General features: G+C 41.4%; 1 protein-coding gene across 6 annotated transcripts in view; it reads left to right on the top strand.

The window, feature by feature from the left end:
- ANKRD44 (ankyrin repeat domain 44) overlaps positions 1-15,427 on the top strand; it is a 142,539-nt gene that overhangs the window by 101,787 nt on the left and 25,325 nt on the right. For 4 of the 6 annotated variants that reach the window (XM_064515144.1, XM_064515149.1, XM_064515145.1 and 1 more), the window contains exons 14-16: positions 2,193-2,333; positions 5,088-5,171; positions 6,237-6,348. In XM_064515144.1, coding sequence (XP_064371214.1) covers positions 2,193-2,333; positions 5,088-5,171; positions 6,237-6,348 — 337 coding nt within the window. The remainder of the gene's footprint in view (positions 1-2,192; positions 2,334-5,087; positions 5,172-6,236; positions 6,349-15,427) is intronic. The other 2 variants (XM_064515147.1, XM_064515146.1) reach the window with 1 other exon arrangement.

Genomic DNA, 15,427 nt, shown 5'->3' with positions numbered 1-15,427 from the left:
TCCCAAATACTAAAAATGGATACCCATCTTTAAGCATTAGGTGTCTAGGGTCTATCTGAAGATATTTCCAAATTGCAGCTGTTTGAGAGAACCCAGCATAAAACTCTCATACCAGCAAACAGTGCCCCTTGCCCACGTTATGCGTGAGAATGAAAAAATGAGCATTACAGTGAGCTTGCTCAAAACTGAGTAGCAAGCGGTGTTTTTTTAAAGCTGTGGGATCGCCCTGTCTAGTGATCAGGCCTTTTCCATTTTGTCAAGGATTGCTCTTTGTCTTCCATCCTCAGTTGTACCAGTGAGCTACCAGCGCGCTGCAAGGAGTTTGGGTTTCTCCCTCTAAGCCGCTGCACACCTCGATGGGTGTGTGCACTTCTGCAGGTTGCTTTAGGTCGGTGAGGAAGGTGAATCCCAGTTAAACTGTTGATAACAGTAGCTGTGTTGGAACTGAAGACACTGCAGAGGTCCTCCTTAAGTACTCTTGGCGTTACTCATTTTGGAGAGAATGGAGTAAATGTCCTGAGAGGTTAAATGTGTTGGTTAATTCTTTGTCAGATAATTTTTGCTTTTGTCATTCTCCTAATGTAAATGAATTATAGCTGGAAGGTTCTGGCCTGGCTCAGGCATTTTGTGTGGCATTCCTTGGTGGAGGGGCAGTAGTGATTGTTACTCATATCCTCCAAATATGCACAGTGGAAGGGTGTCAGATATTTCGATAAAAATGAAGGGATTCTTCTGTCCAATTTAAATGAAGCAGGTTCAAAAGTGAACTATCCTTTGGCATATTTTTATCTTACAGCTTCCCCCAAATTAAAGGTAGATTATTTGAGGGGACAAATGAATTTGAATTGGTTGAGGATTTTCTGTAGCAGAGGGAGCCTTTGCAGATTTCAGCGCTGTGGAAGTCCTGCTGTGACAGCATGAGTGCTCCCTGAATGATGTTCAGGCTTTGAGCGTGGAGTGCCAGGTGTGCGGCGTGCTGAACTTCCCTGCACAGCGGACCTTTTCTTGGATTTTGGAATTCATCAGAGGGGCAGGATCGCCCCACGTCTCTGTCACGGTCTGCCTCTTATGTTGCTGAACCACACTGTGATGATTTTGGAGTTAAATCCTAACTCTGGTTTCATTGTCTGAAGGGGGCTGCCTCCGTGGGCTAACGGTGGGCAGCTGAAGCTCTTCAAACCAAGCAACTGGCGCTGAGCCTTAGGCAGAGGCAGGTTTAACGACTCAGACACACTTCCCCTGTTATGCTGAATAGCACTGCATAGCAGGTGGATTATCAGACTGAAGCTAACTCAAGTTTAATTCTGTTCTATGGACAAAGAAGCTTTTAAAGCCTCGATTATGTGTGCATAATAAAAGCTCAATAGTACTATGAAAATTCTGCATAAACAGATGCCTTTTTACAGACTTGCACATATAAACTCAACTGTAAGGGAGGGCAAAATAAAGCATAGCTCAGCTACTCTGTTCAGCTCAGCTGCCTGTGGAAAAATGTGTGGCAGTCAGCTCCAGTTCTTGTGCATAAAATGTACATTTGAACAACCTTGGGTTAGAAAGAGCTTAATCTGCTCCCATTTGGGAATATTTTTGAGGCAAGAGAGAGGCTTTGTGTGTCTCCAGAACATAGGTTTTGTTGTTTTCTTTTTTGGTGGTGGTAGGAGACGGATTTACTCTATAGTTATCTTTGAATTTCTTTAAGGTTTGTTCAGCCCTGAAACTTAAGCAGGCTCAGGAATAGGTGTAGCCAGCGCAATGGTTGTGTTAGGTGTGTGAAATGTCTGCAAAGTGAAGTTGTTAGAAATATAGCTTTGCTATGCTCCTCGTGGACAGCCTTTCCAGCTGAATGATGTGCTGTGAGGGACACTGTGCTTTGCTCTGCCTCCCCACTGCAAATCCCATGTATACAAAGCAACAGCAGAGGCTTTCAGTGGGAGTAAGCTGTTTGCAAGCCATGGACTGAGGATCCCTATGCTACTAGGCTTGGTAGGAGCAGTATTCCTCTTGTAGGAGTATCAAAACCTCATATTAATACGGTATTTTGTTAAATTTGCATAACTTTACATTTCAGTGTAAGAACATAAAGACCTGGTATTGTCACTTGGAAGTCTGTGCAAGTGCTATAGTTAAGATTTACTTTTATCACCCATGCTGTGTATGAGAATCTGAGATAACAAATTGCACTTGCATTCCAGGACACCTCTGCACTATGCAGCTGCAAATTGTCATTTCCACTGTATTGAGACACTGGTGACAACGGGAGCCAACATTAATGAAACAGATGACTGGGGACGCACCGCTTTGCACTATGCTGCTGCTTCTGACATGGACCGAAAGTAAGAAAGCCTATTTGTATTTCTCGTTTAAAGTGTTTTGCTAGATCAGCGTCATGCTACTATCTTCATGCTGCAATGTCATTTGAACCAAAAAATAACCTCACTAGCAAGGGGATTCCCCTCAGATGTATGCCTAGCTCTGTACTGAATTGCTCCAACTGTAAACCAGTTCCCCAGATGAGGTGGTATTTCAGCTATATAGTTTACCTCTGAGGTGACACACAGTTTTGCAGTGTTGCCACCTTGTCCTACTGAACAGTTTTTACAACAGTTTGTCTTCTGTTTTCCTCTGTGTGCTTTCCTCACAAGAGAAAGATCGGAGAAATTTCTGCCTGTGCTGCGCCATCCCTTTGGAAGGGAGGGAGCAAGAGGCAATAGAAGGAGAAGTTTTTCCAGGTGGACTGTAGCAACAGACAAGACATCTGGCTGTTCTGACAGATGTGCTGACAGAAATGGGATAGATCTATCCATCGACCTCTCCACTATCAGAGCTTGTAAAACATTGACCATCTCCTAACTAGGTTGCTTTTCAGAGATTTTAAAGACAGAGAGGACAGAATGCAGTGCTGGTCTTGTGAGAAAGGGCTGGAAAGGGGTGAGCTGCAGAGCTTACAAGTCCTGTGGTTGGGCGCTGTAATTTCTGATTCCCGTTTTGTTGCATATTTTGGCAATCACTTCCTTCTACTGTATAAACCAGACTCTGTTATCTTGTTAGTTCTCTCTTGAAACTATTAGCCGCCTGTATTTATTTTAGATCTTCCCAAGCTTCTCTTACTTCCCAGCCCCTTTCCTTCAGACTCCAAGGGACTATTTTCTTTGATTTCTTGTATAGTGAGGTCTGGTAAAATATGTTTGGCTTATGGTTCATTCCCAGCATAATACTACCTCAGCCCATCCAGGAAGTCTTCTGCATAACCTCGTGATAGAAGTTTGGATATCATGGCAGAACATCGTTAGCTTCTTAATCATTTGCTGCAATAATACCAGTATCAGAAGCTTCTTCTCTGTCACCCTCAAATGTGAAGAGTGCTGAGTAGAAAGCAGCAGGATCTTCAAAGGATTGTGCTTGCCACTACTGGAGAGGGACTTTCATGGACAGCACAGAGTAGGGTGGTATGAAGGCTGTTGCCACTGGATGTTTCTAATTCTGTCCTGCCACAGAGAGTTGTTACTCTTGGTGTTGAGAACTGTGATTCAGCGTGTTGTTTTTCAGCCTTTGGCTCTCCGTAAATAGGGTTCCTGCATTTAAACAAGCCCGATTTTGTTGGTCGGCATAGATTTTTCTGCTGAATGGGGACAAACTCCCAAGGTCAGGCAATTTCAGTCCAAAGTGTAGTCAAAATTTCTAACTTTGGATGCAGGCAATTTAAGTGCAGAGAGAATTCTTGGTGTAACAAGAATTGAGAGGCCAACCTACTATTTCAGCTGTGTTGGTAGCTGCTGTCGCTTATGGTCTTCAAAATGAACATACCCCTCTCTGCAGTGGAAGGCAGAGAGGCAACTTCACTAAATGGGTAACTGGAGTTTCTGAGTATCTATTGTTTCTACAGATCACCACTTATTCTGTTCAGACACTCTTATTTTGGGATTTCACTGACTTGTAGTTCATTGAAAGCAGTTATAGGTAGGACTTTCACCTCTTATGAGAGATGTTTAAAATCCTGGTCAAGGCACAGGTATCTCCTAGTATTGTTAGAACTTTGAACAGCTGTGTTGATTCAGCATAGCACAATGGCACCTTCTGTGAGCTTACCAAATTAATATTCAGGGGGGTTTGGTATTGATAAATAAATTTTCTTTGAGGCAGTGGACATTAGACAGACCCTGGGTTTGTAGAACAAACCATATTGCTATTTACCCATGTGAAGAATGTCAAATCTTGATATGAGAAATGGGAAACTGAACATTAGAGAAGGTACGTACGTTGTGTTCTGCATTAGGCACAATCCAGTCTGGAATATGTATGTTATATAGGGATTCAAATTAGCAAACTGTACTACTACAAACCTTTTAAGCCACAAATGTGTGATGATTCACAGTAGTTTGGAAGCATGTATTCTGTGGTAGCCTTGGTGGCCAGGTAATGTCTGTGTAAAGATTGTAATCCTCTGTCAGCTGTCTATCTAGCTGGGATGTATGGCTGCCAAAAATGGGCCAGGCGTGCAGGAATACTGAGATATACTCAGCTCTTTGAAGAATGTAAGGAATCTGACTGGGATATCCTTGCAGAGTTGCCAAGTATTTCACAGAAAGTGAGAAGAGTCAGCAACATAGCTAACGCAGAGTCAAGATAGACTAGGTTAGTATCAGTGGCTACAGTTTCCCAGAGCTCCAGATCTCAAATGTTAAAGAAGCACAGCAGGTTACTGTAGGAAGAAGCAAGCTGTGGTAACCCTGGGTTGTTCTTTGCAAAGGAAACAAAAGATAGGACACGAGAAACAGCGAGATTATAGAAAGTCATGATCAAACTTGTTTGGGTAGAAATTAGAATTTTACAAGTTTGTTTGTTTGTTTTTTCTTTTTTTGGAGACGTTGACTTGCCAGATGATAAACTGCTGTGTTGTAGGTGTCTCCCTTGTTTGGAAAACATGTTAGCTGCAGGCCCATGTAGCGCATACATTTACCTTTGTGATTTTTACTGTTGCCTGGAGGAGGTCAACTGAAGGCAAGATTGGGGATGGGTGGAAGACTGCATCAAAATCACTGATGTGATATTTTGAAAATAAGTTGCATTTTTCTGTCCCCTGTGTTAAGAAGAAAGAATATTTTAGGTAACTCCCATGAAAATGCTGAAGAACTTGAAAGAGCCAGTGAGATGAAGGAAAAAGAAGCTGCATTGTAAGTTTGGCATCAATACAGCAGTTAGACTCCATTTCTGGAGAACACCACTGCTTTGGGCTGCAGTTTATGCTCCCTGTTTTGCTTATTCATTGCTCTGCTGAAGACAACGCTTAGCATTAATGAGGGCTGACCTAAAGAAAAAAGCTTTCTGCTCTTCTCTGTGACCATATTTCTTAATATTTCTGTTTCTCTGCTTTTTGCTCTTTCCTAACTGAAAATGTGCTGCTCTACTAATTCAATAAATCTTTAGTATCATGCACTTATTTTAATGTTTTGTTTTGCACTGGGTTGGTTTGTTGCAAAGAGAAGTTGACCAATGGCTTCCACAATGTCTTTGCTCAGATTGACGTTTTCATCTAGTTGCTTATTGTTTCCTTGTTTTAAAATTTCCTTTTTTTTTTTTCTTTTAATATGACTGCCTTACATTCACTATGAATTTCTAGCTATGGAAAAAAAAGTAGTAATAATAAGAAAATTATGATTTCTTCAAGGTGAGAGGAGAAGAGAAAAAAAAAAAAAGCCACAGGAGCTATTAAGAGCAGAAGGGATCCTTCGAAAAATATGTAGCTTTAAAGACATTTCCAACAAAGAAATAAATATATTTATATACATATGTGCCAAGAAATTAACTAGGAGAAGTCCTTATCTTTCAGCTTCCCACCAGTACATGTTTGGAGACCAGTGGTTTGATCAGTGAGTTTTTAGGTGTTATAGTAACAATTCTAGCTCTCCTGAATAGGGTACGTCATGGTACAGAGGAATGTAGTTTTCTTTCCTATTTTGTAGTAAAAAGTCATTTTACAATCTAGAGTGACAGCAAAGGCTGAGCTGAAGACTGTTTTTATAAAGAAGATCTTCAAAGACGATCAGGGATTTCCTGTATAAAAAATTTGGCAAATGTATAGGAACAACTGGTGAAAAGCAGGGAAACCCATAAGTGGTTTAAGGTGCTGTTAGAAATACAGAATTAACTGTCAGTCTCCAGTGCCACTCCTAGTATCGGCGGGGAAGGAGTCTGTTAAATATTGTGAGCTGTCCATTAAACTAATAAATTGTTCCCAGGTGTCTAGAGTTCCTGCTTCAGAATGATGCCAATCCATCCATCCAAGACAAAGAGGGGTACAACACGGTGCACTACGCCGCCGCATACGGGCACCGGCAGTGCTTGGAGCTGGTGAGTGCGCTCAGGATGTACGCGCTGGTGTGCTGAACTCCCTTGAATGGTCATTCTGAGTATTTTGGATAGTCACAAAACTGTGGATACCTGCAGTATGCTGTACTAAAGTCAAATACATGCAACCAGGTGTAGCTTAACTACATGATAATCGTGATAATCCGGTCTTTGTTTAACAAGCTTGTGCTTACATGTTGGGTTTGAGTGGAGCTCGTGTGTGCTTAAAATGGCTCAAATTATTTTTAACTGTGATCAAAATATTCCCTGTGAATATGCCAGTCAGAGAGGATAGTTCCCAGTGCATGACACTGTATGTGCCTTTTGTAGATGGCATGTTAACTAACTTGCATGGTAAGAGAGTAAATAGCTTTTGAGTGATGTGTATTGTCAGCTGCATACCTGCATGCCTTTTTGCCTCTGATGCAGCAGTAGCAGCATTGATAATTTTACCACAGTCAATGTTAACCTTGTATGCAACATAATTTTCACTTTTTCTTAATCCTGCATCTGAGTGATTAGAAATTGCATCTGGCAGAAAGCCAAACATTTTTTGCCAAAAATTAGATTTGCAGGATGTGTAGAATGGGTTCAAAGAAGTTTGTGAGCTGTAAAGCAAGTGTCATGAAGATGGGGGTCAACTGAACTGCTTGATGCACATTTAGAGGGTGACACCACGTTATTGTGTCACATATTAGTAGTCTTTAATTGGTTTAAAAAAGGTATAATTAGAAAATTATACAGATACTCAGATTTTAGTAAGAGCAGACCTGTGTCATGTTTTAGTGTTTTATGTTTGGTTCCTTCTTTGTTTAACGGGCCAGAGTACTTCAGTATTAAAAAGGACTTCTGCACAACACAGGCTGCTCTCATACCACACTTACCAGCGATGGCAGTTACTGCCACCACAGGATAAATACTGCTGTTGGCCTACATCAGTGTCACAAGAGCTGGGAGAGGCTGACCTGTAGTCAGAGCAGGGCAGCCCTGGCTCAGAATTTCAGGTGAGGCGTTAAGCCTTTTCAGCTCCCACCTGCAAGCACATGTATTTGGGACGCTTAAAATGTCACTGCTCCTTTGTTGCTTGTGGCAGCTGCTTGGCCTTTCTGTGTTCAGAGCCTTCTCCTGGAGTTGTTCTCACACAATCCTGCCCGCAGGGATGGAGGAGCCTGCTGCTGAGCCTGGCGTGGGCTTGGAGCAAAAGGAAACGTTCTCAGTATTTGAAGGGTGTGTGTGTATAGAGCAGCCTCCTTTGCGCTGCGTACTAGGCTGCGCTCGTGTGGCCTCAGCAGTATGTATCGCCGTCATACCCGTGTCTTATCACCAGGTTCTTGCAGGACCTGCACACACAGAGCTCTCCATACGAGTGTCTTGTCTGGGGGATTTTCTTCCAGCCTTCGTGTCATGGTCCCTATGTGCCACTGGGTACAGAAAGGGTGCAGAGCAAGGTCCCCTCTCTTTTCTTTTCCTTGTTGCTGGGCACATTTTTCTGGCAGTACATCAATTACAGACAGTAACCTGTTGTTGAGGCTTAGTGTTACTTAGGCACGCTAGGCAAAAGGAAGAACTGGGAATGCAGCGTGTGTCAGAGGTGCTGAGTTTTTCTTTAATTTAGAAGGCTGAAATGCAGAGACCAAAGTCTTGAGTAGCTAAAAGGTAATTGTGCAGTGGGTATGAAATGGAAATAATCTTCGTGCCTGCATTTATTCGATTACTCCAAGGTGAGACACTGGCACTGAGAGTATTTCACATCAGTTGTAGATTCTGATGCCTCATCTGATAAAGCAGTGTCTTCTGTAGACATCACTATCTCTCAGCATAATCAAATTTTTTTTGAGGGAGTTATGGCTATTCATGGCTATTTGAAGACTGTGTCTAAAAGCGGCAGTGAGAATTCCCGCGGCCCGGCTGGAGAGGACCTCGCTGCGCTGCCAGAGGCACCTGGTGGTTCGGCTGCAGTTTCCTGCGCTCTCCGTGGCAGCCCTCTGGCAGGGCTTTCTTGTCATGAACCATCATCTTTATTTCTGGTAGCCATTGGCCACAGTACATTGACTGCCCTAGTTATTCAGAGTTAAATGAAGCAGCCGCTAAGTTTTACTCGCTTCTAGGCATGACTTTTATCTACAAGCCCCTTCTTTTCCACGTAGGCAGAGAGAACAGCAAGTCATCAAATGCCATCTTATTCCTCAAGCCTTCTGTTTATCCGTTTTGGCAGCTAAACTAATGGAGATCCAGCAAATTGACAGTACCCCTTGTGTCTTTTCTCCCTCCGGAGTAACGCTGGGCTCTCCTCATTAATGACCTGGACTTGGCAGTGCCTGTGCCCAGTTAAAAGTCTGGGCTGGCTTTGGGTGTCAGTGCGCGGAGCAGGTGCTCCAGAGCAGCTGCCGATGTCCAGGGCGGACGTGGCTGGGTTTATTGCTGCATCTTAGGAATACTTTTCGGTTTTGTTTTTCTTCTCTTCAGTGCTAATTAAAAGGAGAATAAGATTCACAGTATTTCTAGCTGCTCTTACTGAAGTATTTATCTCTGGCACCCGTTTTAAAGGAACAGCAGGAGCCCAGCAGCCTTAATTCCAATATAAATATGTGTGTAGATAGGAAAGGAAACTTTTTGTTTGGACTTCACAAGAACACTTTTTTTTTCCTAGCGCTTAAATCAGTCTGATGAAATGAATTATAAAAAGACAAATGAATTTGGGAGTCTTACATAAAAATACTAACTGTGAACCAGTAATAAGATATATCCCAGGAACTCTGACATACAGAACACTTTTTCTAAAATATTTCCTATCTCTCCTATCCTGAAGAAGAGATTTTCAGGCAGGATTATTGAAATAAAAACATTAATTTTGAGTGCCAAGTTAATTGTTACTTTACTGTTTTATCTTTTTAGTAAATGTTTAGTAAATGTTTACATTTTATTACTGACTGGTCATAGATAGAAATATGTAGGAATTATTCTCCCTAGAACAAGACAGTTCTTTACAGGCATAAAAATGTCAGAGGAAAAAGTTCATATAAAATATGAAGCTCTAATTCTGGTCAAAACTAAGACAAGGTGGGTGCAAAACTGAGGCAGATTTTACAAATCAGGTAATTAATATTTCCCTCATGCACATTGCCAAACAATGAGGAAGAGTCAGGAAGAAGGTACCCTGTGGGATTTGATTCCTTCCCTTGCTTCAGGGTCCACCAAGTGAACTTTTCACATATGAAAAATGCCAGTGGGACTGCTTTTGTGTGTAAAGGTAAGCAGGGAACAATATTAGTAGTAGATGCTTGTAGGGCAGAGGCCTTAATCAAGAAATGAAACTCTTTCCAGTGTTCCAGAATGCATGGAAACTTATCAAGGATCTTGTAAGATTAGTTATTTTCATGGCCTTTGACTCATGTTTAAGATATCCTACTTTAAATAAATGGTTACTTTAAAAAAGACATAAAGAAGATGATGTAGTATCAAATGGTGTTCCCTTAGCTGAGGGATCTGGTCTGTGCTTTAAGAGTGATAGCTTCTCAGCATTACAAAGTATTTATGTATTTGAGTACAGTTTGGGAAAGACTGGTTGATCTATGAAAAAAAAAATGGACTTTTTGGCTTTTATCTTCAATGCGAGTCCAATACCTCTGGAGGAAATTAGTTAGATTTCTGTGTGGAAAGAAGAACAGCATTAGGAGAAATAAAGATTGAGAATGAAAAGGTCATATCTTCTGACCCAAATAGATGGAGTTTTTGTTTGTGTGTTCAACCACAGCTTTTTCCTTGAGGACCCTTAGGTTGTCTGCAATATTAGTGGGATAGTTGTCCTGCAAAGAATGACGTGATGTTGCTAAAAAGAGGAGAGTGAAAGCAGATTCTCGAATTCTTTCTCCATCTGTAATGAGTCATTCGTGAAGGCTGAATGGTAGCACGTGTGCTTACAAGCAAGTGAAACTCAGTCTCTTCCGTCTGCTTTTGTACTTCTAAAAATAACCTCGTGTTTGTTTAGACTGGGGCTGACTTCTTTAGTGGTCGGTAGTCAAGGTTATCAGTCAAGATCATTAGCTGATGTTTTTAGAGCTGGTAGCGTTACTGAACTATAGCAGTTTGAAAAAAATCTGTGTGTTTCATTCAAATGATCTCTTATTGCAAAATCTTAATTGATCTGGAAAGAGTGAAAATGTAATTTCACATTAAAACGCTATCTGGAAGGCCAGTTAAGTGCTTTAGGCTAGTTTAAAAAAAAAAAAAAAAAGACTTTTCTGTGCAGTGTCAGGGCAAGTGAATTAAATGTCTGTCTGGAGCGAAACCTCTTGCCTGACTGTCAGAATTGATGTTCCGTCTTTCTTTTAATCTGCTCTTCTCTTTATTCTATCAGGCAATTAAATTCGCCTTTTGGCTAACGGGAACTGAATTGGCGCAGGGGTTAATTCATCTGCGGAAGGGAGGAGGATGTGGTGGCGCTGAAAATCACATCCAGCAGCGAAGGCACATCTGGGCCTGTCCCGCTGCGCCGGCCGAGGTAGTCCGCAGGGCTGCGGGCAGCCGCCAAGAGGGACGTCTGCCGCCAGCGGGACACCTTGACAGGGCAGCAAAGCTACAGGCTGGGTCTGAAGGGAAAGAAAATACCTTTTATTAGACCAGCTGTAACAGCTGGAGAAAAGTAAGCCAGCCTTTCAGGCACTGAGTTCCTTAACCTGTGAGAGCTTTGCCCACGTGCCAGCTCCTGATGTCTGAGCTCTTATTTCGTGTGCAGGGCAGCCTTTTTTTTAGCCTGTCTCCCGAATGAGTTGGTGCAGTTAGGAATTCAGATGCTTATTTTCGCATGGAAAGTGCCAATAATATATAAAAGGAGCTTTCAAATAAATACTGCCCGGACACAGAATGCAAGGAATGTGATGTGAAGTAAAAATTCAGGTAATGCTGAAAAATTTAAGCATATATTTAAATGCTTTGTAAGAAAAGGGCCTTTATCAATGCTTGTGGGGACTGACTCGAGCCACATGTGGCACAGTGTTTGTGAGCGTGCAGCTGTCCGTGAATCGCACTGAGAAACCCTTTCGACCAAAGCCAACCGCTGTATATCCCCTTTCTGTCTGTCTTCCCCCCCCCCCCCCCCCGAGGAAGCTTGAAGTCATTTACTTTAGTGGTACCGAAGGAGAAAACACAACAAGAAAAGAATTTTGGAACTTAATTGTTGGAAGATGTGTTAGGGTTAATCTTAATTTCCCTGTCAGTCCTAGAATCCCCCAAAGAGCAGTAGACCGATTTTACTTAAGTTTTGATGTCAGCAGTAATATCCAATACGTATCCACTGGTTAAATTACCAGTAGGAGCTATGTGCCCATATATGCTGTTAGTTTACAGCAGTACATCTTGGCTTTGATTTTACATTTTGGGAGCTAGATGATTTTGGTTGTAAAACCATTGCCTGGAAGGCCAGAACAACTTGTGGAGGAGGTGCAAGTGCCGGCTCCTGGGCTTGCTGTTTGCCGCGGCACCCAGCTGACACCCTGACTCTGGGAAACGGTGTTGCCTGTGGCCTCTGAGGGTGGTTTTTTGTGTGTCTGACAGATTTTGTCTTTCCTTAGTTTTTTAGTTGTATTTTTCTCAGATGGAGGAGCAAGGCACTAACATCTGCTGCTTTCTGACAGACAACGTCGAGGCTGTTCGAGGAGTTCTGGGGAAAGGTTTCCTTTCGTTTGGAAAGGAGATAAGGACTTCTGCTACTGCCTTAAATACCTGTGCGTGTGTGTGTGTGTGTGTGTGGGGGGGGGGGTTTAAATACTAGTGTGGAGAGAATATCTGACCCTTTTTAATCTGCTGAATCCAATGAAAAGAGCATTAGATCAGGGCATGTGGCATTGCCTGAGGTCACATAGCTCGGGGAGCAGCTGCAGGGCTGGGTTTCTGCGCATCTCATCAGTGGTATTTATACGAGGGAAGACATTTGCCTACATGGGCAGGCTTTCAAAAAGAAACCTTCACTAGCTTATTGGTATTTGTAGGCTTAAAAGGCAATCGAATTTTATTTGTTAGGTAAAGGCTCCTGCAGCACGTGTGTGGATCAATGTTTCGAAGCCTGCGGAGAGGTTTGTGTTTAGCAGCAGACGAAGTGTGACGTTATGTTCAAACGCGCTCAGCTTTTCTTCAGAACTGGTCTGCTTAAAGCTTTTGCAAAACTTCATTTTAGTTCCTTATGTTATTTTAGCTTCACCCATGATTTACTGACATGAGCTAAGTTGCTGTAAACACCGCTTAATCTGATTTAAAAGCCTTATTTCAAGAAAACATATCAGACTGGTTTTAGGAGATGCATCAGTTCCAATTTAATCAGGTTAAACTAGTTTAACTATTTGTATTTGCAGATATGGACTGAGCTTATAGGATTGCTTATCCCTTATGTAATTTGTATCTCTTCACCTCTGAGTTATTCAGTCAATAATTCTGAGATTATAAATGTCCTTCCTTTATATAACACAGTACAGAGGTTAATTTTATTTCTCTGTTCTATCTCATCTGAAACAGCTGATGAGTGTCTTCATACATCTTCACAATCTTGTGCTTGCTCCTTGCTGTAAAAACCTTTATTTAACTGGGGCCGCTGCTGGTATGTTTTCCTTGAGTAGTGACAATTATCTGTTGCAATTGGTCGGGAAAGATGAGACTCAAGGTGACATCTTAGTTAATAGAGTTCTGTTCAGTGCTGAAAGTGGCACTGGAAATTGTTACTAATTGCCACTTCTGAATGACCTGATGACTTACAAGCTATATCATTATGTAATTATTGTGAAAGAACAATGTTCAACTATTTTTTTTTAATAGCCTTTTGATTCGCTCTTCATGTGTATAAAAATTTCCTTAGGCTATTTGTAAAGGCCACTGATTATACCCATTTAATTTAATGTTTTGCCATTTTATGGTTTAGTATTAATTGCAGCAAACTTAAGTTTAACAGTACTAGTAATTAACAATTACTTTAATTAATTAAAGTAATTAACAATACTGGAAGTATATAGGTTGGAGCATAGAAGTTGCTTCACTCACTAAAATAGTAAAACCGTCAATGAAAAATCACATTAAGTTTAATGGTAGTTAGAGCGAACCTTTGACATAACTAACAGTACGACACATAAATTGGTGTTCCTAAAGTTGTAGAGGTTGGTATGATGTCTGCTACAGAATCATGTATTTTGTTCTATTTTAGGTTTTGAGATTATTGCCCTCATTATTACAGGATCTATAGTTCAAAGCTGCTTCTAACATCTGACATCATAATTTTAAATTACAGAGATGCTCTGTAAAGCTATTTCTTTTTAACCAGAGCTGAATTTATGAGCATATTATAGTCTATAAGGGCAATCATATAAAATATCCTGAGTCATTAAGGGGCACATCTGAATCAGAAAAATGGAGAGTTCAGAAAAAGCACAATCCCATATTTCCCCATGTAGTTGTTTATTATAATTATAGAATAAAATCAAGAAGTAAATTCTCTTGGTGGTAGTAAATACCCTTATGGCAAAAATAAAATCATGAGAACTGTAAGTGTTGTTAATTTTTGCACAGAGCTAGGGAAGAGAAGACAGTTTGTAATAGCAGCCTTGTAGTGCTATTAGCTCATAACGGCAGAACTGAATAATTGACATGTTTTATCTTTGTCTGCCTCTCACTCCCAAAGCATTTAAATTCTTATTTCTGAGCCTGAAGAAACCTGTAAAAATAGTTACGTGCTGTATGAAATAGCGCTGTTATGGGAAGTGAAGGGGTAGTCCTGGGAGTTTCCAAGAGACGTGCAGAGTCAGGTATCGTCGCCTTTTTGCAGGTTATAGCTTAGCTAGAGAGTCCGGTGCCCACCGCTTTCACTCACGCTGTCCCTGCGCGAGCCTGACGCTGCTGACATCCGCCTAAAATCCGCGGACCATCTACGTCGAGAAATGTAATCAGCTAAAAGATGCAATCTCAGTAGCACAAGAAATTAGAAATGAGATATACTGGGACTTTCTGCAGTCAGCCAGCCTTAACCATAAGCTCTTGGTAACTCATGGTTGTCTGTCTGTCTTGAGTGAAACGCATTGGCCAACTTCTAGTAGGCAGGTATGGCACCGCAAAAGAGAGACGTCGGTTGTTCACCAGGGTCCATGGCTTTAAGCTCCCATGGCTGTCAGGACAAATGGTTTTGAGCAATAAATTCGCCCTTTTCTAGCAACAGGTATAACTACAGGCAGCTTCTTACCCGCGTACTCTGAGATGGAAGCTTTACGGAGTTAGAGCCCCAAGGACACACTCTTTTATGTGTTGTCTTTGTGTCTTTGAGTGTGATGTTTATCTCATAACATAGTTTTCATTGTTGCAAAGAGCTGTGCTTGACAAGACATACTAGAAAATTTTTTATGCTGTATCTTTAACCTTCCTGAGCTTGTTCTGCTTTATAATTCCTCCTCCTGCACTGCCTGGCTGTGTATCTGGGAGCTACCAGGTTTACCGTCAAATTCATGTTTATGTTTGACTTTGACGGAGCCATTCAGCATTGTGAGTAATAAGCTCATTAAGCTTAGTCTGCGTCAGTCTAAGCAGCTTTAAGTCATTGAGATACTTTGGTAGGGGGGGCTCTCCAATCCCACAATTTGTTCCTTTAGAGCCTTAATTCTGTCAATTTTCAATGTATTTTTTTTATCTACTCGAAAGGCAATTATCTGCCTTTTTCCAAGAGACTTTTGGAGCCTTCTGACAGGTTAAGAGAACTATTTCTATGTTAAATTTTGATCCTGAAATTTCAGTAAATGATGTAATTAAAAGCGATGTAACTCAGCTTCTGTGCTGGCTTTATAGATTCAGAGGACAGGCCACTGTTAGGCAGCCAGGGGAACAGGCTTAGTGCTTGGATGTGTTTGGCAAGGTGTTTTTAGTTTGTTTATTTGCTAGAGAAAATCAGAATTAAAATAATCATTTACTCAAGATATGCTTTGGGTACCTTAGAATTCATGCACATATATTCAGAGTCTGCTGCTGCATCACCCTGTTTGCATCTATGTTATATGTTGCTTTTTCTTTGGGACATGCCTCTGAAGATGATGGATTCATCCAACAGATGGTTTAACAA

This window comes from Dromaius novaehollandiae, chromosome 7 (assembly GCF_036370855.1).
Source record: "Dromaius novaehollandiae isolate bDroNov1 chromosome 7, bDroNov1.hap1, whole genome shotgun sequence".
NCBI classification, from domain to species: domain Eukaryota; kingdom Metazoa; phylum Chordata; class Aves; order Casuariiformes; family Dromaiidae; genus Dromaius; species Dromaius novaehollandiae.
Note: the sequence above shows the minus strand (reverse complement) of the source record. Positions and strands in the feature narration are given on the sequence as shown.